A 27,852-nucleotide genomic window follows, 5' to 3' on the forward strand; every position below is an offset into this window, starting at 1 on the left:
TATGTATGTATGTAAAACCAAACTATACATACTTCTGAAACCATACCATATATACTTCTGTCTATCAGTTCTTCCTCTGGAGGCAGAAAACATTTTCCTTCATAAGTCCTTTATAGTTGATTTGAGTATTTAAATAATCAAAATGATTTAATTGTTAAAAGTTATTTTTAGAACAATATTGTTACTGTACACAGCAGTCTTTTGATTCTGCTCATTTCACTCTTCATTATTATTATTATTATTATTATTATTATTTTTAGATTTTTGCAAGGCAATGGGGTTAAGTGGCTTGCCCAAGGCCACACGGCTAGGTAATTATTAAGTGTCTGAGGTCAGATTTGAACCCAGGTACTCCTGACTCCAAGGCTGGTGCTCTATCCACTGTGCCACCTAGCCGCCCTCTTCATTATTTCTTGCAAGTCCTTCCATGTTTTTCGAAAATCATCAAGCTCATCATTTCTTATGGCATAGTAATATTCCATCACAGTCATGTGTCACAGTTTATTTAGGTATTTCCTAATTTGACAGGTATCCCCATAATTTCCATCTCTTTGCTATCACAAAAAGATCTTTTGTAAATATTTTAGAACATAAATTTTCATTTTCCTTTTTCTCTAGTCATCTAATTGTGGTATTGCTGGGTCAAAGAGTTTTATAACTCTTTGAATATAATTTCATATTCTCTCAAAATTATTGGATCAGTTTATGGTTCTGCTAACAGTGTATTAATATCTCAATTTTTCCACATCCCCTTCAACATGTTTCACTTTCCCCTTTTATCATTCCAGTCAATCTGCCAGGTATAAAATGATATCTCAGAGTTCTTCTAATTTTCATTTCTCTTAATACATAATTATTTGGAGCATTTTTTATATGACTATATGCATACATATATATATATATATATATATATGTTTTGATTTCTCTATCAAAAAATTACCTATTCATATCCTTTGACCATTTATCATTGGGGAATGAGAAGGCTATTACATTCTGAGGACCTATTTTTCTATAATAGGAGTCTAGCGTTAGTAACACCTGATGGAGTACATATATAAACTATATTCTCTACTTTTTTAAACTAACTATATTAGCACTCTGCCGCATGAATGAATATACTATATCTTCAAGTTGGACACAGCGAGCCTTCATGCTTCATACTTAAAAATTGTCTCTGAATTTTTCCAGCCTCTCTTTTTATACAGATGAACGTGTTAGATATGCTTTGAACTAAGTTTGCTTTTGGAAACCTTAGATTTGAAGCCATTTTTGGACCTTGGAAAACAATGATATTTTTTGACTGACTTTATTTTTCCTTTGATATGGCTATACTTTTTTATCTTTTGTCTGTGTTTTTCAAATTTGTTCGCTAAAATGTTAATTTTATGCACAGGAAGTAATTGACAAATACACCGCAGTGGTAAAGATGATCGATTCTGGAGACAAACTAAAACTTGACCAGACTCATTTAGAGACAGTAATACCAGCACCAGGTAAATCTCTTCAGAAATCTATAACTTCTATGTTATCAAAATGATTCATTTCCTTCGCATAGAACTTGCCATATCTAAATGAGATTTTCTTTTTTAGATTTTTTTCTCAGTTTATAGAGAATACAATATCATAAATAAATTAAATTTGAATAGATTCTTAGATCTTCTTTGCATTCTCTTTCATTACAAAGAGAATTATTTATATACAACTTATGACAGCAGTCTTCTGATTTTTTCTTCAGGACCTTTTTTCCTCTTTGTAAAGCTGGATGCTCCCACTACCTTGCCCCAGGGCATTTGTCATTTAAACTTGTTTTTCCTTTTTTTACTCTAGTTTCTAGTACAAGTATTTTTCATAATGTCTTTTGAAAGTTTTTGTGTACTAGAAAAGATATGTGATTTTTATCGATGCAGGATACTCCTTCCCTTCAGGATTGCAGATTGATAGTTCATAATCTTACTTACCTGGGGCACCAATAGAGTAAGTGATTTTTATCTGTTTCACACAATATTTTTTATTTTTCCTGCAGGTTGGCCCTATATGTCATACCAAACACACTGATTTTCTAAGAATAATTATAATATTGTAATTATAATTTTATAATTTATAATTACAATTATGATATTAAATCTCATATTTTGAGTTCATATAATTTTTTTAGTTTTTCTCTTATTCCCCTTGTATAATTATTATTATTTTACATAAAAGCCCTAATTTATTAATTCTAATAGTAAAAACTTTTCACTGGAAATAGATCTTTTGGTTTTTCAGAGCACAAGGAAAAAATATTTGAATCATTAATGTTAAAAATAGTTCAATAAATAATGCCCAAAAATTTCATTTTGAGAGGGATCTTAAAGGTCATCCAGACCAGTGGTCTCCAAAATGTTGGCCTCACCAATCAGAGATAGCATCCCTTCCTCTCTATAATTATTAGTTAATTAATAGCCTCACTATTATAATTATGTGACTTATCTCCAGACACTTTTATCCCCTAAGACTCTTCCCTGAGCTTTGTAAACTCCCAGTTTTTCTTCTTCTTAGCCTGACATCAGCTCTATAGTGCATCTCTAACTATTACACCTGTGAAGATTCTGTTGGAAAAGTTCCATCTCCATTCTCTCTCCTCCAGAACATCTGACCTTCAGTAGGCATCCCTTAGAGGGCAGCATCTAGTAATTGTCTTGCCTTTTTTCTTTTCAATTTAAGTGGGACAAAGTGAACAACAGAGGATAAGCAGGCATGGATGAATTATGAGAGAAATATTGTCTTTTCTTTCTCTCCAAATCTACCTATCTTTCTAATTTTCCTGTTACCATTTAGGCTACCACCATCCTTCCCCCAGGTTTTTACAGCCTTGATATCATTTTCAACTCTTCATATTCCCATATCCCACATCCATGTTTCTAATCTGTTGCCAAATCTTGTCAATTTTACTTTTGACAATTCTTCATGTGTCCTCTTTCTGATGATAAAGATGTTTATCCTTCATTCTCAAAGAAGTTCACAATATCAGGGAGATGATGTCATGACAAGCATATGAATTGGATTTGAGTGAGGGGGGTAGGCTGTGCTAAATCACCAGTTTCACTTTCTCCTCCAGGGCCATCTGGGGCCAGATAGGAACCAGGATGATTAGAGATGGTCCTGGATGTTAGGCATTCAGGGTTAAGTGACTTGCCCTAGGTCACACAACTAGTAAATGGCAAGTGTCTGAGGCTGGATTCAAACTCCCGACCACCTGACTCCAAGGCCAGTACTTTATTCAGGAGAGTCCTCCACCACCTATAGTTTGGGTCTTTGTTATCTCTGACCTGGACTGTTGCAGCAGTCTCTCTTGATTGGTCTCTTCACCTTAGATCTCTGAACCTTAGTATATCCCCTACACAGCTACATAATTGATCTTTCTAAAGTTGTAGGGAAAAAAACCCAATTTATTTATTTTTAGCACTCACTTTTTTTTTTTTAGGTTTTTGCAAGGCAAATAGGGTTAAGTGGCTTGCCCAAGGCCACACAGCTAGGTAGTTATTAAGTGTCTGAGACCGTATTTGAACCCAGGTACTCCTGACTCCAGGGCTGGTACTTTATCCACTGCGCTACCTAGCTGCCCCTTTAGCACTCATTTTTTAAAAAAATTTTGAGTCCCAAAATCTTTCCCTCCCTTCAGCCCTTCTTCCACTCACTGAGAAGGCAAGCAATATGATATCAATTACAGGTGAAATTAATGGAAAACACATTTCTATATTAGTCATGTTGCCAAAACGAGGCAAGAAAAAAGTAAAAAAAAGATAGGGGGGTGGGGGACTTGTATTTTACTTTGCACTCAGAGTTCGCCATTTCTCTGTCTGGAGGTAGATATCATTTTTCATGTTGAGGCCTTCAGAACTGTTCTAGATCATTGTATTGATCAGAGTAGCCACAATTCATCATCCTTATAATATTGCTATTATAGAGTTCTGGTTCTCCTCACTTCACTTGGCAGAATTTTCTGAAACCATTGCCTTCATCATTTCTCATAGCACAATAATATCGTATTTCCCTATGAATAAGACCCTTTTCCAAAAATTTGAGGTCTAAAAACTGGAAGTGTATTATACAGTGGTTATATATTTTTTTACATGCATTTCCCATGTTTTTGTGCTTGTTTTTGTGCTCATTGTTTCGCATTTGTTACCAGTATGTTAGGTTATGTTTCACCACGTTCTGCCTAGAAATGGCTCAGAAAAGATTTTCATACAGTGCAGAATTCAAGTGCAAAGTGATCCAGTTCACAAAAGTGAATGGAAATAGTGCTGCTGAATGTCAGTTTGGTCCTCCTTCAACTGAGAAAACAATCTGAGACTGGCTATGGGAAACCCACCTGAAAACATCCCAACAGAAGAAGGCCAGGAGAGGCAAGGCAGCCAAATGGCCTGATTTAGAGAGGGAATTGAAGAGATGGATAAAAGAGCAAAGGGCCATTGGAATTCCTGTGTCCACAAAGATGGTTCAGCAGGAGGCCAGAAGAATTGCTGATGAAAAAGAAGTTACTGATTTCAAAGGAGGACACAAATAGTGCTTCACGTTCATAACAGAATGGACTAAGTGTGAGTCCATGCACCAGACTTGCCTAGGGCTTGCACTTGTGGTCAACCATAGACCAGAGCACAGGCAGGAGAACAGTAGAGCCTTTCCTAAGACAGGGATTTGTCATCACAGATGAGGACAAGCTAATGGATGGGAGTTATGACAGAGATGAGGAGTTGTATGAATTTTATGATGAATAAAACTTGAGTTCAAAAACTTTATGTAATACTTTTTTTTTTCAAATTTCATGCCCTAAAATTAAGGTGCATCTTATACATGGGGAAATATGGTATTTCATCACAGTCATATACTACAACTTTTTTCAGTCATTCCCCAATTAACGGATATTCTCTCAATTTCCAGTTCCTTGCTACTACAAAAGAAGCTCCTATAAATATTTTTGTATACACAGGTCCTTTTCCTTCTTTGATCTTCTCTATTTTATGTTATCTGCAATTATTTTAAATGGAATTTCTAATTCTTCTTGCTAAGTTAGTTGGTAATATATACTGATGATATATGTGGTAAAGTACAGCAGGTCTTGTCATGGGACACACAGTTAATTCCAATGGCATCTGATGCCTCTTTAAGAGTAATAATTATTTTGTCCTTTCTAAACATCTATGTTTTATGTGTTTTACAGTGTAATTATTAATATAATAGTACTTGTATATTATTTATAAATAAATAAATGCTTTGTGTGTTAAAAATTTTTTTGCTAATGAGTTTTATGTTAAACATTTTTTACTGATGGGGTGGGTCCCCAATTGAAAAAAATTTGAAGCTCATCTAGGTAACTTAACTTATTTGACAGGTGAGAACCAGGGAGACCTGGAGAAGTTAAATAAGCTAAGCTATGCTTGCTATTCAAGGGACTTGAATTGAGGTTGATGGATCCAGATCTAACATTTTCTACTGTATTACATTCTTCCCTTTATATTCTATTGTTAGCTTTTGTAAGAAAAATGTTTCTCTCCACAGATTATATATTTTAGAGCATTTCAGTGTTTGAGCAGACTAGCCATTTCTGTTTTAAGATAAGGTTATTTATTATTAACAGAATGATGCAAAAAGACCTTGGCTAGAAATTGACTCCTAACCTCTGTCATTAATCTTATGTGTGACCTTAGTAATACCTTGTTGGGCATTGGTTTTCTGAACTAATAAACTTTATAATTTCATCTACCTGATGCAATTGTGTTTTGCTCTCATGTATGGATAATATAAAAGAGAATATTTTCTTTGCCTGAAATTTACTATTACTTTTTTTTTTTAAGGAAAAAGAGTTTTGGTTTTGAATGGAGGCTATAGGGGAAATGAAGCAACCCTAGAATCCATCAGTGAGAAGACTTTTTCTGCCACTGTGATGATTGAAACTGTAAGTATATTTTATCTATATTTAAAATAGCCATTTTAAAATATTTAAAAATATGAAGTGAATTCTTTAGTTAACAGCTCTTTACATGTAACAGAAATAGTTCCAAATGAAGATCTTTACAAATATAACAAAACAACAAACTATAATTCAGATTTTAAGACAGCAATTTAGGAAGTAAGGTTGAAATAACGGAAGTAAGATTGAAATAAATTTTTAAAGTGGTAAAATAGTAAAGAGGAATTAACTCCCTTCAGAATCCTCTATATGTTTAATATTAAGACATTTCATTCATTTGACAGAAGAAAACTAGTAGGTACAATAAATGGGGAAAGATGAAGATAAAAGGTCATAACTTTGCCTCACTAATTCACTTGGGAACGTAAAGAGATATAATGAAGTAATTTTCTCATCAATATCTGTAGGGACTGGTATTCCAAACTTGTCTTCCAAACTTGACTCTTTCTTTCTCAAGAGCCACAAGATATCTTTAAAAATGGGTGCATATACATTTCCTGAATTCCTTAGACTTTATTCTTAGAAAACTATGGAAGTACAAACTTTTTTTCTGATATTGGTCATAATTCTTGTTCTCTTGCCTATAGGGGCTTCTAATTAAGATATACTATAGTTTTCCTTGAAAAAACAGACTTTTAATCACTTAAATCACTTTTAAGTAAATTAAACTCTTGCTTTACTTCTGATACTAGTGATTTAGAGACTATCAATCTAGATGAGATTATGCCTGTAAAAAGCTTTGCAATTGTTAAAGCATTATATTATCTGTTATATACACAAGTATCAAATAACATATATCATGTTTTATTATATTGTATTATTCCTGGAGCTTTCCTATTTATTTTTTTGTACAAATTCTTTTTTGAAAAAGAGTACTCTTCTTAAAGCAAAATTATTTTTCCTGTGTTGAACCTTAATACAACATTGGTTCCTAGTTCCTAGTTTGGGTTGTTTTTTTTTTTTAACTTTATTAAAAACTGATCTGTCTCCTTTTAATTGGCTACCCTGTCTCCTTTCTATTGTTTTAACTGCTTGCTACCCAATGTTATTTTCAGATTCTCCTCTCTACTACCATCACTTTGATGGCTTATTTTAACTAAGTTATCACTCAGTCAAGACTGTTAACCCTTCCTCAGCAAATTCACTATTTCTCTCCACTTCAACTCCTACCTTCTTACTAGGGGAATTCAGCTTATATATTGATTCTTGCTCAACTATCATGACCTCCCATTTCCTTTCTTTTATTAATTTTCCATGTACTAATATGTTCTACCCTAATTGCATGAAGAAATGGTTATAACCTTGATCTTACCATCTGTAGGTGTTCCAGTTTCATGTTCAAAGCTCTGAATTTTTTTGTCTGATCATAACCTTATGTCATTCTATTTTTATTTCTGCGTTATGAGCCCTAAGTCCATCCTTTGTTCTTACCATAACTTCTAATCTCTCTACCCCTCCTTTATTTCACAAGCTTTTTCCTCAATCAATAAACACTTTGTAATCTGTTATCAAACTCTTTAATTTCAGGTTCCTTAAAGGACATGGTTTGGGTTGGTTTTTTTTTTTTTACATAAAGGATCTTTGGCTTTTTTTTTAATCTAGTAATGCTATTGAAGGGTCAAAGGGTATGCACAGTTCCAAATTACTCTCCAGAATGGCTGAATCACTTCACAACTCCACCAACCATATGTTAGTGTCCCAATTTTCCAATATTCCCTCCAACATTTGTCATTTTCCTTTTCTGTCGTATTAAGCAATCTGATAGGTGATACTTCAGAGTTGTTTAAATTTGAATTTCTTTAATCAATAGTGATTTAGAGCATTTTTTTCATATGATTATAGTTAGCTTTGATTTCTTCTGAAAACTTCTGTTCATATCCTTGACCATTTATCAATTGGGGAATGAATGACTTAGATTCTTAAAATTCATCTTACTTCTTTATATATTTTAAAATAAAGCTTTTATCAAAGGAACTTACTGTCAGGTTTTTTCCCAGTTTCCTGCTTTCCCTTTATTCTTGTTGCATTAGATTTGTCTGTGCAAAACCTTTTTAATTTAATGAAATAAAAATTGTCTATTTTATATCCCATAATACTCTCCTGTTATGTCATACATTCTTCCCTATCCATAGATTTGACAGATACTATTCCATGTTCCCCAATTTACTTATGATATCACTGTTTATATTTAAATTATGTGCCCATTTTGTCCTTATTTTGGTGTGTGTGTGTGTGTGTGTGTGTATGTATATATATGTATATATATGTATATATATGTATATATGGTGTGAGATATTGGTCTATATCTAGTTTCTACCAAAATACTTTATTGTTTTCCCAACAGTTTTTGTCATGTAGTGAATTCTTGTCCTAAAAGATTGGATCTTTGGGTTTATTAAACAGTAGATTACTATGGCCACTCTATTTCTTAGCCAGTAACAGATAGTTTTAATGAGTACCACTTTATAATATAATTTGAAATCTAATATGACTAGGCCACCTTCTTTTTCATTTTTTTCATTAATTCTCTTCATATTCTTAACTTTTTGTTCTTACAGATAAATTTTGCTTTATTTTTTTCTAACTATAAAATAATTTCTTGGTAGTTTGATTCACATGGGCTCTAAATAAGAGATAAATTTAGGTAGATTTCTCATTTTTATTACATGGGATCAGCCTACCATAAACAATATTTCTCCAGTTGTTTAGATCTCCCTTTCTGTGAAAATAACTGTAGACAATATTAAATATTTAGGAATCTGTCAATGCAATCACTGAAACTTGTGACAGGCAGGCTCCCCCCCAATTTCATATTGTCTACAGTTATTTTAAATGGAATTAGTCTATCTTTTGCTGCTGGACTTCTTTGTTAATATATAGAACTTTACTAAATTTCTTAATTATTTCAATTAGTTTTTTGTTGATGCTCTTGTTTTTTCCAAATAAACCATCATATCATCTGCAAAGAGTGATAGTTTTGTTTCCTCATTACCTGTTCTGATTCTTTGAATTGTATTGTCTCTTATTTCTATAGTTAGCATTTTAGTACATTATTGAATGATAGTGGTGATAATGGGCATCCTTGCTTCCCCCCCTGATTGTACTGGAAAGACTCCTAGCTTTTCAGATTTACAGATAATGCTAATGTCAGTTCCATTTATTCCTATATTTTCTAATATTTTTAAAAGGAATGGTGCTATTTTGTCAAAAGGTTTTGTGTATCTATTGAGATAATCATGATTTTTGTTCATTTTGATATAATAAATTATGCTGATGGTTTTCCTAATATTAAACCAGCCTTGCATTCTTGTTCCTCATGTGTACTATTTGTGATATATTTCTGTAATCTCCTTGCCAGTGTTTTACTTAATTTTTTTTTTGCATCAGTTTTCATTAGGGATATTGGTCTATGGTTTTCTTTATTAGTTTTTGTTTTTCCTGGGTTTAGACATCAGCATTGTATTTGTGTGATTAAAGGACTTGGGTAGGACTCCTCTTTTGCCCATTTTTTCCAAAAGTTTGTGCTGTATTGTAATTAATTTTTCTTTAAATGTTTAGTGAAATTCGTCCTTTGTAACCTAACCCCTTCTTCTGATATTTTCAGCCTTCTTACATGGTATTAAACCCCATCAAGTACTTTGTGATAGAGGGACACTGGTGATGTCTTGCTGTTCCTTGAACATGACACTCATTTCCCTAAAAAAGGGAGAGCTTTGTGCTAGCTGCCTCTATGCCTGAAATACTTTACCTTCTTCTATTTCTTGCCTTTTCTGGCTTCCTTCAAGACCTTAAAAGGTTTTTTAATTGAGTGAGCTTTAATACTACATATTTTAAGACAGAGAAGGAAGACCTGGACTTATTTTATTTACTGTTATTTTCTAATTTCTCTTCCAGATGAACTTACACTTTTTATTTTTAATTTCTAGGGCCCTTTAAAGGGACGCAGAGTTGAAGGCATACAGTATGAGGATATCTCTAAACTTGCCTGAAGATGAAAATTGGTAAAAAGCCCATTAAAACTCCAAAGCATCAAATTGGTGTTCTCTAGAACAACATATGACTCTACTGTGTTAGGGTGCTTCTTTTGTATAAGACAAAAGAATCTATTAAATACTGCTGTATATTCTAAATATATTTGGAATTCATTCAGATTTATTAATATCATAAGTTGAATAATTTTAAAATTTTGTCTTTGTTTTTAGTTTCTTTTGTAATATGCCTTGGAAAGTTGTATCTTTTATTAAAAGAATGATATTCTAAAATGTTTTCTATGAGGCAGTTGATAGTTATTTCTTCAGGAACCATATCCAGCATTGTAGGAGAGTCTTCTCCAGCTAAGGAGAGCTTAGTTCATCTGGTTCAACTTTGTCATTTTTATATAAGTGGTAACAGTGGCTTAGAGAGATGAAATGTTTCTCTGAAGGTGATGCCATGGCCAAGTTGGGACTCAAAACTGAAGTCTTTTCATTCCCCAGCCTCTTTCTTTCCTCTGCATGCCATATGCAGTTCACCTGGGGTTTTGACTATAAGTAGAGAGAGAGGACAAAAGAAAGAGTAGCTGTAGTCTAATGACAGTAGTCTTGCTAAATATTTTCTTCCATGATATGTTTGGTGCATTTGAAAATATGTTACTTAATTTTATGTAGTGATATTTATATTTTTACGGAATTCCAAACTTATTGGTACATTTACTTTTCTGGAGTCTGGATATGAGTGCTGTCTAGCAACAAATTCATTAAGAAGACTGACTCTTCCCAGTACAAATTGTAATTTCTTAGTTGTAATTGTAACTTCTTATTTGACCTATTTCCTCCCAAAGACCTTTACCATGATGCAAGCCTCAGGATCAGTTGTGAGACCTTGAGCCTCCCCTCTCTGACTTTGTTTCCCTATCTGTAAAATGAAGGCAATTATTCAACTTAATTAAAAATCTATGGAGCTTCTACTATGCTAAGCACTGTGAATACAAAATGAAACAATCCCTCAAAGTGCTTTCAGTTTACTGGATGATAGAATATGTACAGATAAATTCAAACATTCTCTTGAAAAAGAGAAAGCAAGAACTAAAATGGGAGGAGGAGACTGCTCAGGAAAGGTTTCAAGAGTGGTTGCATCTGGACTGTCCTTTGAAGGAAGTTAGAGATTTCAGGAGGCAAAGGTGAGAGAAGGAAATAATTCCCAAAGTGGAGACTCACCTATGTATACATCCAGGGAAAGGAAATGGAATATTATGTATGAGGTTGTTTGAGAACACTTTTGATTCCCACATCCCAGTTTTGTGTGGTTCAAAGATAACAATGTTGAGCACTTTATAAAATGCTTTTTTAGAAAAAAAGCACAAAAATAATTTTCTTGGATATACCACTTTTCCTCTTATTTTTCCTGGCATTTAAAAGAAAGCAAAAACATACATATGATTCCTAGGTCTGTAAAATGAAGCAGTTCATATCTTTGTGTGGAATCTGTATAACTAAAATTATTTTCTCAATCAAAATAACCTATATAAGACTTTACTCCTTCATACTGCTCCACACCTTCCTATCCAATCAACTGCCAAGTCTTGTTGAGTCTGCTTCCATAATTTGACATTACATACTCACATAACCATCTACTTAAGAGTCCTCATCATATTCTGACTCCTGCCTACCTTTCAAACTGTATTATATTCTTCCTCTTCAAGCACTCTTTGGTTTAGTCAAACTGACTCCTTTGCTGTGATATTTACAGTAGATGTGTTGTCTTCTATTTCCATGGTTTTACATAGACTATTTTCTGGAAAATGCTCTCTCTCCTCCTCAGCACACTTATGATTCTAGTTTCTTGGAAGCTAAGCTCAAGTACTCTTATGGCCCCAACTGCTGGTAGCTTTATATACTCATATATATTTTGTATAAACATGTTATTTCTAGATAAAATATAAGTTCCTAGATGGCAGGGACAGTTTCATTTTTGTCTTTGTGTTCTGAAGGTTAATACGGTACCTGATGTATAGGATACTTTAAAAAAATCTTTGTTGATTGGTTGATGCAAATACCTGAAGACTAATCTTATATTCATTGCTGGACTAAATAGCATTGCAAAAATGTTTCCTTTCACCTGAATTAGTGACTTCCTCAAGGATATATATCATGTTATTAATATTACTAGGCTAAAAGATCTGAGTATCATAAGATTTTTAAATTTAATTTTTTAATTTATGAATTGAAACTAAAAAGATCATTTTCATATATACAGAACACAAAGATGATTGTATATGAAACTGAATTTCAATTAAATACCTGAATTAAAAAATATTTAATAAATTCCTCATTATTTTTAAACTTATCCTCCTTGTCTTTTTATCATCCTGAATTTCCTTCTGTTTATTTCTGTGCATTTTAAAATGGTTCAAAGGCTCTCTTTTATTTTGACATCACTATTGATAATTTCATTGTCTCCTTTCAAGCATCCTTTCCCCCAAATTAAAAACTGAACAGAAAAGAAAAATCATTACAGCAAAAGAGATTCACTCATTAGCCAAATCTAGAAATAAAAATCTGTCTTCCCCTTGAATTTCTTAATTTGTTGTCATGAAGTAGGTAATATATTTCATCACTGATTTTCTAGACATATAGTTAGTTATTGTATTATTTTAGAGTGCTAATTTTTTTAATGCATAAGGCAAAAAAATAGATATTAGGATGAAAATTTTGATTTCAAATTAAATGATAGTATTTTTGCATCAATTGACACACCTGGTTCTTCTAGTGTTAAAGATACTTTTTTTCTCCTTGCAATGTTATTCTTAGCTTTGCAAGGTAAATTATTGATTGTAAACTATATCTTTTCCCATTTGGAACACTTTCTCTAGGTCTTTCTCCACCTGATCATTTTACAGATTCATAAATGTACCACTCTCTTTACTATACCTCAAGAGGAAAAAATACACCACTCTTTCTACTATACCATAAAATGATGGGAATAATCCAGGTCAGGGATTAGACTAGAAAGTGACTAGAAAGGAGATGAAGGGTTTGGCTAGCAGTGAGGTCTAAGGTAGCTAAGATATAGATCGATAGATATGGATTGTGCAAATTGGGAAGTTTGATGAATTCTAAAGCCAGTAGTTGAAAGGGACATTAATTAAGTATTGAAATTACTAATTATGAGGACAGAATTTAGGGATAAAATGAAAATGTAAACTGTCTTGAATTTGAGAAAGGAGTGAATGAGACAGATATAATATATTAATGGATTTGAGTGTCAAAAGAGAAAAGATTGCTGAGTGATGACAGAAAAGATCTAAAAATGGCAGTAGGGTCTAGGGTATCTGGCTCTTGGCTTATTTGTTTCAGGAAACATGAGTAAAGAAACAAGAAGAAAACACTAGTGTTTTTAAGGAATAAAATATCTTAAAAAGAAAGTTTTATGCATACCAAAGACTTTAAAGAATGTGAGAAGAAAAGACATAAGATGAAAGGGAGTATTAATTAAGCCAGTATTTTTAAGGAAGCAAGGCACCAATAGGGACTGGGGAAGGCAGCAACATTTCACAAGGCTGTTTGAGTGTATAGAAGGAATGGATTTGAAATATGTTGATTTATGGGGGTAGGGGAGTGTGGTGTGGGGAAAGGGAAGAGTCAAAGGTGACTTCAGGATCACCAATCTAGATGGCTGGAAGGTACCTTCAACAGAAATGAGCATTTCAGGGAAACAATAAAATAACTCTTCCTTATCCCTCACTAGTTCTACCCAACACCTGTAATATCTTTGATGTTTAATATGTAGCATGGGTATTCCAAAACTTAGCATTGTATCATATTTACAAATGATATCACCCCTACCTTATTAATACCATCACAACATGTGATAGGAACAATTATCTATTTGGCTAAGCCACTTTTTACTCTGAAGGACTGGAAGTGGTTCCTCAGACTTGAATGGTCTGATTTGATATATCCATTGCCATATGAGTCAATACATCCTTCTGGTCCGACATGCCATTCAAAATATGCTAATTTCTATGTGGAGGTGAGGTGGGACTGCTTCTATTTATTCAAATGTATTATTGCTGATTATCCTTTCCATGCTATTGTTATATAAACTTTTTTGTTAAGATAAAAGATGGTATTTATAAAGTGCTTAGCATAGATCCTATCATAGTAAACTCTGTATAATTTCTTAATCCCTGCCTCATTTCATTCCAGTCTGCACTACCAGATTGTCCCAAGTAAGATCTGACCTAAAACAATTTACTGGGGCGGCTAGGTGGCGTAGTGAATAAAGCACCGGCCCTGGAGTCAGGAGTACCGGGTTCAAATCTGGTCTCAGACACTTAATAATTACCTAGCTGTGTGGCCTTGGGCAAGCCACTTAACCCCATTTGCCTTGCAAAAAACTAAAAAAAAATTTGTAAAAAAAATTGCTTTCAGAGCTTCCAGGGATGGGAGCTATTATTAAAGTAAAACCAAAAAAACCTGGAAGACTTTGGTGGAGGTTTCTAATAAAGAAACAGAAAGGAAAGGCCTTTAAAATTTTGAGAAAATGTAATGGTTTGGACATGTTAAGATGGAGATGCCATTGGGACATGTAGGCAGAGCTGTCTGATGTTGGTAATACACATCTAGAGTTTGAGGAATAAAGGCTGGATATATTATTGTTTTTTATTGTTGTTGTTTGTCCTTCATTCTTTTTTCTTTTAGAATTTTATTTATTTAAGGCAATGAGGTTAAGTGGCTTGACCAAAGTCATTAAGAGTCTGATACTGAATTTAAACTCAGATCCTCCTGATTCCAGGGCCAGCTCTATCCACTGTGCCACCTAGAAGACCATGACATTAAGGAAGTGATGCCATGACATGCTTGTGATTGGATTTGAGTGAGGGGATGCTAAGTCACCAGCCTCACTTTTTTTTTAAGGTTTCTGCAAGGCAAACGGGGTTAAGTGGTTTGCCCAAGGCCACACAGCTAGGTAATTATTAAGTGTCTGAGGCCAGATTTGAATTCAGGTACTCCTGACTTCAGGGCCGGTGCTTTATCCACTGTGCCACCTAGCTGCCCCCAGCCTCACTTTCTTCAGAGTGATTGGGGTCCAATGACCAGATACAGATCAAGACAATGAGCTAATCCTGGAGATGAGGCAAGCATGGTTAAGTGTCAGAGGGTGGATTTAAACTCAAGACTTTTGATTCTAGAGTCAGTGCTCTATCCACTGCATCACCAGCTGCCCACATTGTTTGTGCAGAGTTTGTGAAAGATAGTCCAAGGAGAACCATGGAAGGAGAGGGCAGAAGAAGACAGGAACTGGGGAAGGAGTAGGACTGATCTGGATGAGAATGATTGGTGCAATGTGAAGTAGCTGGGAAAGGAATTTTAACCTTGTCAGAAAGCAATTCTGATTCATTGGAATTAGATGAGTAGAAGATTTGTCAGCACTGATCACAGCAAATATAGATGATTCAATGGAAAGTGCTCTGGATTTGAAGTCTGAAGTCCAGGATTCAAATATTGAGTTTGCTGCTTATTATCTGTGTGATATTGACCAAGTCATTTAATCTTTTTGTGTCACTGTCTTCTCATCTCTAAAATAAAGTGGTTGACCTTTGAATTCCTTTCCATCTCATACTTTGGTCTGATCTCAGGTAATTGGAACTGGGGACTTGAAGAGTTAATAACTGTAGGGGGCAGAGATGTATGGTCTTGAAGGAGTCTACCAGTTCTGCAGACATTTCATCACTGGTCCTCAAGTTCTTCATGTGTAAAATGGTGCCCTCAAAATAGGTCACTTTCTAAGGTCTCTTTCAGCTCTGAATCTGTCGCACTCTTTCTTTTTAATTTTGGGGTCTCAGTCTAAAAAGGAAACTGAGCCAAAGTGTCAGTAATGAAATTTTGTAAGGTAAAAGTACAGTCTTGATGTCCAAGATTGGCATTGGGCCTCTTTTCCTTAGAAATCATATGCATGCTGCTAAAAATCACATATGTGTAAAGAAAGAGAGAAACCAGGTTTCTGAAAACATCTCTCAAAGACAGATTAAGTGGCTATAGACCTTAGTTTATTCTTTAATTAATGGCTCTACTTTTTCTTTCCTTTATTTAAAACTTCCTCTTGGTAATCCCTATAGTAAGCATGAACTATGAACAGTCTCATAGGGACACCTGCAGGCAAAAGGACAAATTGCACTCTTCTTTGCCTAGAATTTGTTAAATTGGAAAACAGTATTGTTAGGTACCAGAGTTACTCCAAAAAAAAAGATGTAGAAAATGTGTCAAACTGGGTAGTGAGAATAAAATCTAAGGAAAAAATACAGTGGGTCATCTTTCTAATTCAAGATCACAAATTCAATCCACAGGTGGGTGACTGGTGCAGGAACTGAGGAATACAAATGACCTGGTCATGGTGTATATAATAAAGATGCATAGGTCCTTTGTGCCACTTTTCTGACCCCAAAGCAGGCTCAAGGACTCCTCCTCCAAGCACAATGCTGACAGTGGCTGTGTTATTTCTCTGATGCCAGAATCCTGAACTGGACTCAACTTTTATGCTCAAGACAAGGGTAAGCAGAGTACACTAGGATTCTAAACTGTAAGAGGTTCCCTGATAGTTGATAGCGTCTTAGACTAGCAACTTTTATGGAATTTACACCCAGAGCTAGGCTGCAACTTTGCCTAGATCCAACCCAATATCTAGAGTTCTAAAATCTCAGATTGTGACCTTGACTAGATGACAAAGTCTACTGAATATTTGTAGCTCTTTGGCAAAGGTATCCCTGTGATCCTTAAAGGACACAGCACAAAATGGCTGGAGAATATGGTAATGAGATCCCAAATAAGGCAGGTCAGGGACATCCAAAGCCTTGACAGTATCCTTAGAAATGTGCAGAGGTTGGTCTTAACACAAAGTCACAAGGTTGGAAGAATAAGTAAGAAATGTTAAGAGTAGTTAGGATGCCAAGGATGCCCAAGATACAAATCCAGAAGTGAATAATTAAAACTCCTATAAGCAAAGTCTCAAAGTAAAAACACAGTTTGGTCATAAGATCATTGAGGATTTGTAGAAAAAATGAAGAATGAATTTTTAAAAGTTTAAAACAATATTATAAATGAATTGAAAATGCCAGGAAAAGAAAATTGGTTAAAAAAATGAGAGCAATGGATGAAAAACTTGAAAAGGGAATTAGGTCTAAAATAGAGGTATAAAATCTTATTCAAGTAACAAACTCCCTGAAACTTAGATGGACCAAATAGAAATTGACTGTATGAGATGATGAAAACTATATTTTTTTAGGGTTTTTTTTTGCAAGGCAAATGGGGTTAAGTGGCTTGCCCAAGGCCACACAACTAGGTAATTATTAAGTGTCTGAGACCGGATTTGAACCCAGGTACTCCTGACTCCAGGGCCGGTGCTTTATCCACTGTGCCACCTAGCCGCCCCGAAAAATATTTTTTTAAGAGTCAAAAGCTTTTTTAAAATGAAAGGAAATGTTAAGTATTCTATACAAAAAACACCTGAAAAACACATCTAGGAGAGATAATTTAAGAATCTTTGGACTACTGTAAAGCCATGAACTCCCCTCCCCCTCCTGCAAAAAAGCCTGGATTACATATTTCAAGAAATCTTTCAGGAAAGTTGCCTAAATGTATTAGAGCAAGAAGTAAAATAAGAATCACCAATCACCCTCTGAAACAAAGACCATAAAATGAAAATTCAAGGTGATAACCTCCAAGTCAAAATCCAGAATTTGTGGTTTAAAGAAAGAATTCAAGTAATGAGGAACCAAAATGAAAACCATAAAAGATTTAGTAATTGCCACTGTTAAGGGGTAGAGAATATAGAGCCCAGTACAACCAAAAGTAGCATCTGGCAAAACTGAGTATAATCTGCTACATTTGTTGGCATCCTTGGTAATCACTGACATTGGGGGAAGCTGAGACTGATACTGATCTATTGATTGAATTTATGAATTTTGAGTTAAAGCTGATTGGGTGTCCACAGTAAGTTTGGCACAAATATAGTAAGTCCCTTGGTAAGGAAGGTCATCAGTTTGCCTGAGGGGGGGGCAAACCAATCAGGGATGGAAAAATGGAGTAAATTGAAGCTTCTGTACTGATCTATTAAGTAATAAGATCAGCAGTAATGCAGAGATGTATAATACTATATGTTTTAGGACTATATTAATTATGGTAAGAGTAAGAAATACAAATTGAGGAAATCAGAGAAAGAAAATTTTATATATTTAGGGTATAAAATATATCCACATAAAATTTTGTATTTTGTATTTTGCCTTTTTGTATTTGCCAACAAAATCTAGCAGGAATAATTTAGAAAGAGAAACTTCGTTTAAACTGTAGAATGAATATAAAAAGTATTTGGCAGACTTAAAATTCAGATAGGAACTACATGAAGAAATCTATAAATCTATGGAAAAAATATAAACTTAAATAATTAGATAAATATTATGTATGGGTAGCCTGAAGAAATATAATAAAAATGACAATGCTACTCAAGGAGGTGATGAGGTGGTGCAGTGAATAGAGTGCTAGGCCTGGAAATTAGGAAGACCTGAATTCAAATGTCACCTTGGGGACTTACCAGCTGTATGACCCTGAGCAATTTGCTTAACCTCTGTTTGCCTCAGTTTCCTTAGTTGTAAGTTTACTTAGTTGTAAAATGAGGATAATAACATCTCCCACTTCCCAGAGTTGTTATAAGAATCAAACAGTTAATTGTAAAATGCCTGGCACTTAATAAGTACTATATAAATTTTAATTATTTTTAAATTAACTTATTCAATGTCTTACCAGTTATTTTAGAGCAGAGCTGTCCAAAATGCGGCTGTAATGCTGAAATTCATTTAGAGGGAAAAAAAGATAAAAATATTAGGGGAAATAATGGGGGGGGGGAGTACAAAGAAAGCAACCCAAATCTCAAATAAAAATGATAATCAAAATGACTTGGTGCTGGTTAAAACATATTGACCAGAAAAATAGTTACATCACATATAGAAGAAAATGAATCTGATAGCCTAGTATTCAATGAACCCCCCAAGACCTCAGCTACTAGCGGGAAAAAATACTCATCATTTGAAAAAACTGCTGAGAAAACTGAAAGCCACCTAGTACAAATTAGGTTTAGACCAACATCATACCATATACCAACATAAGCTCCAAAATGTATATATGATCTAGATATAAAAGGTCACTTTAAAAATTTGAGGAATCAGAAATAAATTACATTTTGGATCTATAGATAGGGAAAGTGTATGATAAGAGGAATAAAAAGACTCCTAGATGATAAAATTGGCAATTTTAATAACAAATTGAAAAATATTTTTGTGCAAGCAAATCCAAAGCATCTAAACATAGAAAGGAATAGTTGGGGTGGGTGGGGGAGAATCTTTGCATCAGGTTCATTAATGCAATTTTAAAAATTGATTGAAATTTATACTGAAGCCATTTATCAATTGATAAATGATCAAAGGGTATAAAAAGGCAATTCTTAAGACAAGAAATTCAAACTAACCATAACCCTGTGAATGTGCCAGATAACTAATAACTGGAGAAATGCAAATTAAAACATTTCTGAGATATTCCCTCACAATATTGATAAACAACAAAAAATGACTTTAACAAATATTTGAGAAGTTACATCAAAATAGCACATTGATACACTGTTGGTGGAGTTGTGAATTGGTACAGCATTCTAGAAAACAATTTGGAACTATGCCCCCAAATTGTGCATAACCTTTGACCCAGTGATACTGCCCTTAATTCTATACCCTGGAGAGATCAAGAAGGCAAAGTCCTAAAATGCTCAAAAATATTTAAGTGGCAAAAAAATGGGAGGGGGGTTAATTGCCAATCATTTGGGGAAGGGAGGAACAAATTATGGTAAATGAATGTAATTAGAATACTTACATTCTAAGAAATGATGAAGGGGATAGTTTCAGAAAATATTGATGAGCCTTGAAGAAAATTATGCAGTGTGAAGTGAGCAGAACAAGGAGAATAGTTCCCACAATAACAAAAAGCAAACATTTTGAAACTTGGGGACTGATCAACATAATGACCAACTATGATTCTGGAGGACCAATGTAGAAGAATTCTGTCCACCTCCTAGTAGATAATGGACTAAATATGCAGAACTAGACATATATTTTTAGGCATTGGAACAACATAAGAATTTCATTTCCTTGTCTGTGTATATTTGTTACAAGGGTTTTGCTTGTTTTCTTTTTCTCTTAGGGTGCTGATGGGCATAGATGGGAGAAAGAACAAAGTTTGTTAAGTAAAAAATAAAAAGTAATCTTTCAAAGAAGTGACCAATTTTTGCTTGTTCAATGAGGTTGGTCCCTTTGGAATTCTATTCACGCTTCATAAAGGATTCATTGAATGTTAAAAACCTCATTACACTTCATTATCTCTATTACCCTTTGCTTTCTATGGGAATACAGGTGTGATTTTTTTTTTTGCATCAGACCTGTGATTACATTGGAATAGGAAATTTTTCCAGAAAAAATTTCCTTTACAAATGCAGGTGGCACCCACTCTTTATAGACATACATATATATGCATTTAATAAAATATTAACAAGTATATTCACTTTGGAAATATATTCATCATGGAGAAGAATTTTGTTTGGAACTTAATAAATGGTGAAAAATTTAGTTATAACTGAAATATTTTTATATTTCAATAAAATATTAGTAACTCAGGACTGATGCAATGGAGGTTTAAAAAATTGTATTTCTTTTTGGGAGGGGGGAGAACAAAAAAGGTTTATTTAAGCATTCCTTAGCAGAAGCTAAGGAAAAGAAAGAGTAAAGGCAGTTGGAAGCCATTGATCACCTAAGGAGGATTAGCAATAGCAGCAGCCAAATCGATGACATAAGTCACCATAAGAGGATGAGCAATACGGAGAGATATAGGAGCATGAGAGGTTACCTGGGGGATTACACTTCCCAAGAGCAGGATATCTTCCCTGGAAGACAAGTCATCAGGGTATAAGCAGTAAGGAAGGGTATAGGAATAGGAGAACTTATTTTGAGGGAACAGGGTTAGGGACGATAAGCCAAAGGAAGATAAGCCGAAAATTGTATTTATTGAAATAATCAACTTAATCACTCTCACTTTGATCACAACTTGTTAATTCAATTTATTGAAAAAAAGTCCTATAATACTTTCAAGACATTAACAGTATTGTTCTTTATCTTATGTAAAAATTATGCTGCAAAAAAAGAGACCAAAACAGTTTGCTTTAAATATTTTGATGGCTGATTTGTCAGTTTAAAACTGAAACTTCTTTGAAAGATGATTCTTTCTCCAACTTCCATTAAGTTCCTATATTATTAGTGACTATTTGTAATATTTCAAAGTGCAAAAAAAGACAAAAATTTGAGAGATGGAAATTTTACCTCTTTATACATAATATTCAAGCTTTTATTTAAACATTTTTAAAAGGTACTTTGAGGAAGCTATACAGCTGAGGGACAAGGTAATCCTTATAATGTCCATCAAGGAAACCTTTCCCACTGTTGTGCACAAACCAACATGGAACATCTGTTCCCAGTACCATATCTGTTCTGTAGTCTTTCTGCAAACCCCTGTAAAGATAGACATTAACTTCAGTTAGGTCAGGGATCGACATGTACCTTCTTGATGCCATTATTCCTACTGGCTCACCCTGGCAGCATGGGGCATTTGGAGCATAGGGTGGAAGTGAGAATTTGATGGGAGAGAGATGAAAGGCAAAGCAAAAGCAATGTCTACTTAAATGCCCAATGGTTTGTTTAATGTCTCTTATCTAGAGACATTGTGATGTGGACCTTTCCAGTAAATGAACAGAAGGAGAAACCAGATTTCAAGGATTATGGACCAGCTCTACATGAATTTTAAGAAGAAAAAACCTAAGGCTTTGTACTTTTTTTTCGTTTCTTCTTTCTCTTGTAAGTGGGTCTATAAAAGCTGCTGACTCAAACCCACTGATAAGATAATGAACCAATACAGGAATGATCCTTAGTTTGCAAGGAAGATAAATATGAATAGCATTCTTTATCTCAAACATTATTTCTTGATTATTGCTATTCCTCAGGTTTAATGAAACAATTTGTTTGCATCGTATAAATATGTTGAATTTCAGTCTGTACAGGTCATTGCTCTGCCAGCACTTTAGTATAGAAAAAATCCTGAAGGAGATATAAGATAAGATTTAAACTAAGTTTTACCCTGTGGATAAAGGGTAATTGAATAATTTGCTAACTGCTCTTAGCATTTTATAATAAATATATCTAACCATCTTTTCTGTTCAATGATGAGCTGTCAGTTGTGTTTATACTGCAAAAATTAGAAGTTCCATAGCAATTCTTTTTTTTTTTTGGCAAGGCAGTGGGGTTAAATGACTTGCCCAAGGTCATACAGTTAGGTAATTATTAAGTGTCTGAATCAGAATTTGAATTCTGATCCTCCTAACTGTAGGGTTGGTTCTCTATTCTCTGTGCAATTCTTTTATTCTTTTCTGAGTTAGATTTGATCTATTTGAGGCAAAAAAAAAGGTTTAATAGATTTCTCATTGCATTTACTTCATTTTGAAGTGGAAATTCAATCCCATTAGGGCCTTTTCTTGCCCAAGCAGTTTAATCCAAAAGCCTACCTGGTGACAGTTAGCTTGTGACCTTTCACTTCCATACTAGCTTCTGGCTTCCCAGGGTGTTGACCAGGTCTCTCATTGAAGATTTGTACTTTTGGTTCATGCATGAATTGACCTATGGAAACACGTCAAAATCTCATGTGTTTAGTTAATCCTTGTTTGTGCTTCATCAACTTAGATTGCTGTGTGAGAGTCTTGCTAGTTTGCAACATTCCTTTCAGAATTTTTGGAGTGGGAAAATGACCTCTTGGCAATGAAAGGAGTACTACTTGGGAAAGGGGTAACAGGTATTCATCAAAGAGTTAGAGTCTTGCTGCATCCCTCCTGCACTCATCTCATGACAGATCTGAGCATGAAATAGGTTTGTTAGGTCACAAATGAAGCTTTAAGCACTGATGTGTACATGAAATTTAGGGAGCCATGGAAAGGGAGGAGGACCTGCAAAATACAGATTTTTGATGCTTAAGAGATAGAGGAAGAGTTTTCTTTAGAGCTTAAAGGCTTAAAGGAAAACTGCAAATCCATTGGTCTAACATAATAGATGCCTTTGTCAACTAGTTAATCTTGGTATTGTTGCTATTTGTCCTTCCTTCTGGAATCACTTCCCATCAGGGAAGTTGTGTTTATACTTCCCCATCAGGGAAGTGATACCATGACAAGTTAATGAATTGAATCTGAGTTGGGGGGGGGGGGGTTGTGCTAAGTTACTGGCCTCCCTCACTTCCTCCTTCAGAGCCATCTGGGTCCAGTGGCCAGATAGGAATTAGGACGACTGGAGATGGCCCTGGATGTGAAGCAGTCAGGGTTAGGTGACTAGCCCAAGGTCACACAACTAATAAATGTCTGAGGTCAGATTTGAGTTCAGGTCTTCCTGACTCCAGGGCTGATGCACTATCCATTGAACCACCTAGCCCCCCATCACCCCCACCCCCATCTAGCTGTTAAATAGAAGCTAGGTCACACATTGTAGTGGATAGAGCCTTGGTCCTAGAGTCAGGATAATCTGAGCTCAATTCTAGCCACAGAAACTCACTAGCTCTATGGCCCTTGGACACACTTGCCCCTGTTTGTTTCAGTTTCCTCATTTGTAAAATGAGCTGGAACAAGAAATGGCAAACCACTTCTTGTCTTTGCCAAGAAAACCACCAATTGGGGTCCTGAAGAGTCTGAAATGACTGAACAACTTTTTATTTTCAAGGTGAAACTGTGAGCTTGAATATTAAATTTTTACCTGTCCTTTCAAAAGATTACCAAATTTCAGAGATAGAAAGGACTTCAAGATCAACTAATAATCCAACCAGTACTTCAATAAGAATATCTTCCATAATAGCCTTTTTAAGTGAACATCCAACTTAAAAACTGTCTAGTGATGAGGCCTATACCATTCCCCAGGCAGCTTATGCCATTTTAGGGCAGCTCTAATTGTTAAACTTTTTCTGCTCTTCTGACATTTCCATTCAAGGTATTTCTTTTGGCAGCAAATCTATGATGATTCAAATTTAATAAATTTAATACCATTTTCTCAAGGGGTCATAGATTTGTAGCTAGAAGAGGATTTACAGGTTACTAGTCTAATCTTCACTTTTAAAAAATAATTTATTTTGTTTTTAATTTAAAGAATAAAGCAAGCATTTCTATAACATAGTATAATTAAAAATGTGCATGACACTGAAAATCTATTATGTACAATTTGATATTCCATTTAAATGTATAAGGTAATCATGCAAATTTTTTTTCTCCCATCCTCTCCCTGCCCTAGAGATGTAGTCAAGATCAAAAGGAAAGTAGAAAATTGGGGGAAAATTTTTATACCGTTCCTCAGATAAACTTCTCATATCTCAAATATATAAAGAATTTTTTTAAAATCTGGAATAATAAGAGTCATTCCCTAAATGATATAATCAGGTAGTTTTCAGATGAAGAAATCAAAATAATTTATAGTCTTATTTTAAAAAAATCTCCACTTCTACAGTATACCTTTATACTTTTTACAAGTGAGATTCAGAGTCTTGAAGTAGCTTGCTCACATTCCTGCACATAATAAGTGGCAGTCAGATTAGAACCCAGATCCCTAACTATAAATCCATCACTTTCCACTGAACTACACTACCTCACATAGATGAAAATAGCCATCATATCTCCTGTGGTTCTTTCTTATTCAAGTTAAACAACCTCATTTTCTTTAACCAATCTTGGGGTGGCATGGTATCTAATGTCTTAAACATTGAGGTTGCTTCCTCTATCCATCAACATTCTTCCTAAAGTATAGTACCCAGAATGAAAACTCATACTTTGGATACCACTGACACAGTGGATAGGGGGGCCAGGTCTGAAGACAGGAAGACAAATATGACCTCAGACTGGGTGACTTGGAGCAAGTCACTTAACCCTGTTTCCCTCAGTTTCCTCATCTATAAAATGAGCTGGAGCAGGAAATACCAAACTACTCCATTAACTTTGCCAAGAAAACTCCAAAGAGGTCACAGAGAACTAGACATAACTGAAATAACCAGATATGGTCTAGACAGTGAAACCTTCCCGAAAATTTTATTTCTCTAAACTGTTCTGTCTTGTCTCATGACCCTTGCCATAGCTATCATTCTGAATCACCAGATTCTTCCCAGAATCACCGAATCTCAGGGTTAGAAGGGACTTTAGAGTCCATTTAGTCAAAGACATAACTGAACAAGAATATCCTCTATAATATATTCAAAAAGAGCTACAGCCTTTACTTGAATAGGGTAGTTATGGCAGAACACACTACATCCCAAGGCACCCATTTCTCCTTTTGGTAAGTTCTAATTGTCAGCAAGTTTTTCTCCCTTACATCAAGTCTTAACTTTAACTCTTTACAACTTCCATTCTTAATCTTCATGATCTCTGTTATGATCAATAGGTCCTTGGCCTTATCCAATTGTAGCTTCTAATTTAGAAGAGAAAACCATATAAAATCATAATAATACCTAGAGACTTGATGGTGGCTACCATTTTCAAACAAGTACTTTACCTATTAGTCCATGGGCACTCGGTGAAAACTTGTTTGTAGGAGGGACATAAATACCCAAGAAATCTACATTAATGGGATGCTTCTTCCAAACACGGTGAAGTAAGACTGAGAAGGACATATCTCCATCTAGAGTGATGTTCACAGTCTTCTCTTTTTTTACTGAAATAAGTAATCTAACAGAAGAGTAAGGTCAAAGAAAGATTAATTTTATTTCTGGACAGACCAAGAAAACAACTCCACTCAACCCCAACAGAAACAATAAGTATTTCCCACCACTACTCCTCGTAATTTTTCTGTTAAGAGACATTTGCAAGACATTATTAATGTAGTGGTTATTTAGTTCATTATCTCAATGGGATATCATTACATGGGCGACTAAATTATTTTAAATGTGATAAATGGTACTTACTTCTTATGAACAATGTGAGCTGTGTCCAACCATGACAAAATGGTAGTATGGAGACCATTTTTCAGGGTAATCATATCTGTACTAATTTCAATTTTCATGTCTTGATTTTGGAAATAAAATGCTAGTTTTCCAAAATAGGTACTTAGTTTTTTATTCTTAGGTTTCTTGGCTCCAATGAGCTCTCCATTTACCAATACTCCTATAAAAAATAAATAATGTTCCCCTTATTTTTCTTCTTTGCTGTAAACATTTACTAGAAGAAAAGAGCATTGATTAAGTGTTTAATATATGTCTGATACTATGCTAGGTGGTGAGAACACAAATACTAGCAAACAAGACAGTCCCTATCCTTGAGGAGTTAACATTCCAAAAAGAGAGGACAAGGTCTAGAGAAATGGAGTCTAGAAACTGTGTGGGGTGGGAGCTATTTGCTGGGGAGGAGCAGAGAAGATAGAGAAGCCCAGAGAACCATTGAGTAGCAGTGAAATAAGCAAGACTGGGTTCCCTTGTATAATGGTGGTCTGAATGTGGGGCCTACAGGCAGAGGTTTCTCCAGGTTGTCTGGTGGTGAGGCAAGGCAATAGAGAAATCTGGAAGTGAGTTGAGTAGAGCTAATAAAATGGAAGATTGACTGGGACTCTTCATGAAATAGTATTCCAGGTAAAGGAGTCCCTAATCAGGAGAACAGAGCCTTAGGGCAGAGATTTCTTCAGAGTGGGAAGGTATCTGATTAGAAGATGAGAACTGGATAAAGCTGATGAAAATTGCTAATATGGGGAATATCTTCTCTCTATATTAAAAATAACACTGGAACATTTAATATCCTTTATAAGTAATATTTCTTCTCATAAAATCCTTTTCCACTGTTTTCTCAAGGTGCAAAAATAATTCTGTTTGGAGTAGAAGGTCTGGCAAGTTCTACCAAAGTGGAAAAGACTTCAAGAATGGTCCTGGAAAAGATTGGGTAAGCTGTTTAAGGATCAACTCAATAAGTAAAGAGAGGCTCATCATCAGTAGGATGAGAAGTAGGCACTGAATTCTTAGACCAAACAAAAAAATATTCTTTGAAGCCAAGATATTCAAAAATTACCCTCAGTCCTATATAACCACTTTCCACTTATGCAGCAATGATGGGGAAATAGTCAACAAGGGTCCAGAAAGTACTGAGAATCTGTCATGTTTTAGAAACCAGGAATATTAACTATTGATGGTCAAGATGTGAGATCTATCTAATGTCTAATAAATTAAATTATTGGAAAGATATTGAGAATGTCAGTACTGATTATCTGAAAACAAGTAATTTCAGAGGAAGAAGCAAGGTTCAGCTCTTTGTTAATAAAATCTAAAGCATATATATATATATATACACATGCATATATATATGTATTTACACGTATATAAAATGATATAGTATTATCTATAAAATTATATATGTACAAGTTACATGTGAACATATATGTACAGTTATATTTGTGAAACCATTATTAATGTTATTTGAAATGGAGAAACATTGGAAGCTTTGCCATATAAATTGGGATAAAAGAAGGAAAATGTGTCTAAAATTAGGAACTAGCATTATGTGAAATATTTACTAGAAATTTTTTTATTATAAACACATAAAGCAAGGATGCTCCTCACCACTTTTATTTTATATAGTTCTAGAAATGCTAACATTAGAAACAAGAAGAGAAGTTGAAATTAAATATTGGCACTGAGGGGACAAAATTATCCTTTAGTAGAGATGACATGATGGTTTTACTTAGAAAACCCCAGAGAATCAATGGGAAAAAAAGCAAAATTAATGAAGATGATTTGCAAAGTAGGATGCAAAATAAACCAACAAAAATTATTATCATCTCTATA

The 27,852-nt window shown here is 34.4% G+C and overlaps 2 protein-coding genes across 7 annotated transcripts in view; one reads left to right on the forward strand and one right to left on the reverse strand.

Moving 5' to 3' along the window:
- The window catches only part of KIN (Kin17 DNA and RNA binding protein), a 111,089-nt gene that overhangs the window by 39,993 nt on the left and 43,244 nt on the right, over positions 1-27,852 (forward strand). For 2 of the 3 annotated variants that reach the window (XR_012470141.1, XR_012470140.1), the window contains exons 11-14: positions 1,394-1,493; positions 5,838-5,938; positions 9,880-16,484; positions 26,866-26,953. Coding sequence is in view for 1 of the 3 variants with exons in the window: in XM_074194170.1 (XP_074050271.1) it covers positions 1,394-1,493; positions 5,838-5,938; positions 9,880-9,942 (264 nt within the window). In the remaining 2 variants the exon portion in view is untranslated. Of the gene's footprint in view, positions 1-1,393; positions 1,494-5,837; positions 5,939-9,879; positions 23,067-26,865; positions 26,954-27,852 lie in introns of those variants that run through there. The other variant, XM_074194170.1, reaches the window with a different exon arrangement.
- The window catches only part of ITIH2 (inter-alpha-trypsin inhibitor heavy chain 2), a 48,777-nt gene continuing 40,799 nt past the window's right edge, over positions 19,875-27,852 (reverse strand). For 2 of the 4 annotated variants that reach the window (XM_074194166.1, XM_074194169.1), the window contains exons 19-22: positions 25,990-26,188; positions 25,581-25,753; positions 22,577-22,688; positions 20,688-21,530 (exon numbers count right to left, since the gene is read on the reverse strand). In XM_074194166.1, the coding sequence (XP_074050267.1) occupies positions 21,371-21,530; positions 22,577-22,688; positions 25,581-25,753; positions 25,990-26,188 (644 nt within the window). In that variant the 3' untranslated portion in view covers positions 20,688-21,370. Of the gene's footprint in view, positions 19,893-20,685; positions 21,531-22,576; positions 22,689-25,580; positions 25,754-25,989; positions 26,189-27,852 lie in introns of those variants that run through there. The other 2 variants (XM_074194167.1, XM_074194168.1) reach the window with 2 other exon arrangements.

This window comes from Macrotis lagotis, chromosome 7, assembly GCF_037893015.1.
Source record: "Macrotis lagotis isolate mMagLag1 chromosome 7, bilby.v1.9.chrom.fasta, whole genome shotgun sequence".
Taxonomy (NCBI): Eukaryota; Metazoa; Chordata; class Mammalia; order Peramelemorphia; family Peramelidae; genus Macrotis; species Macrotis lagotis.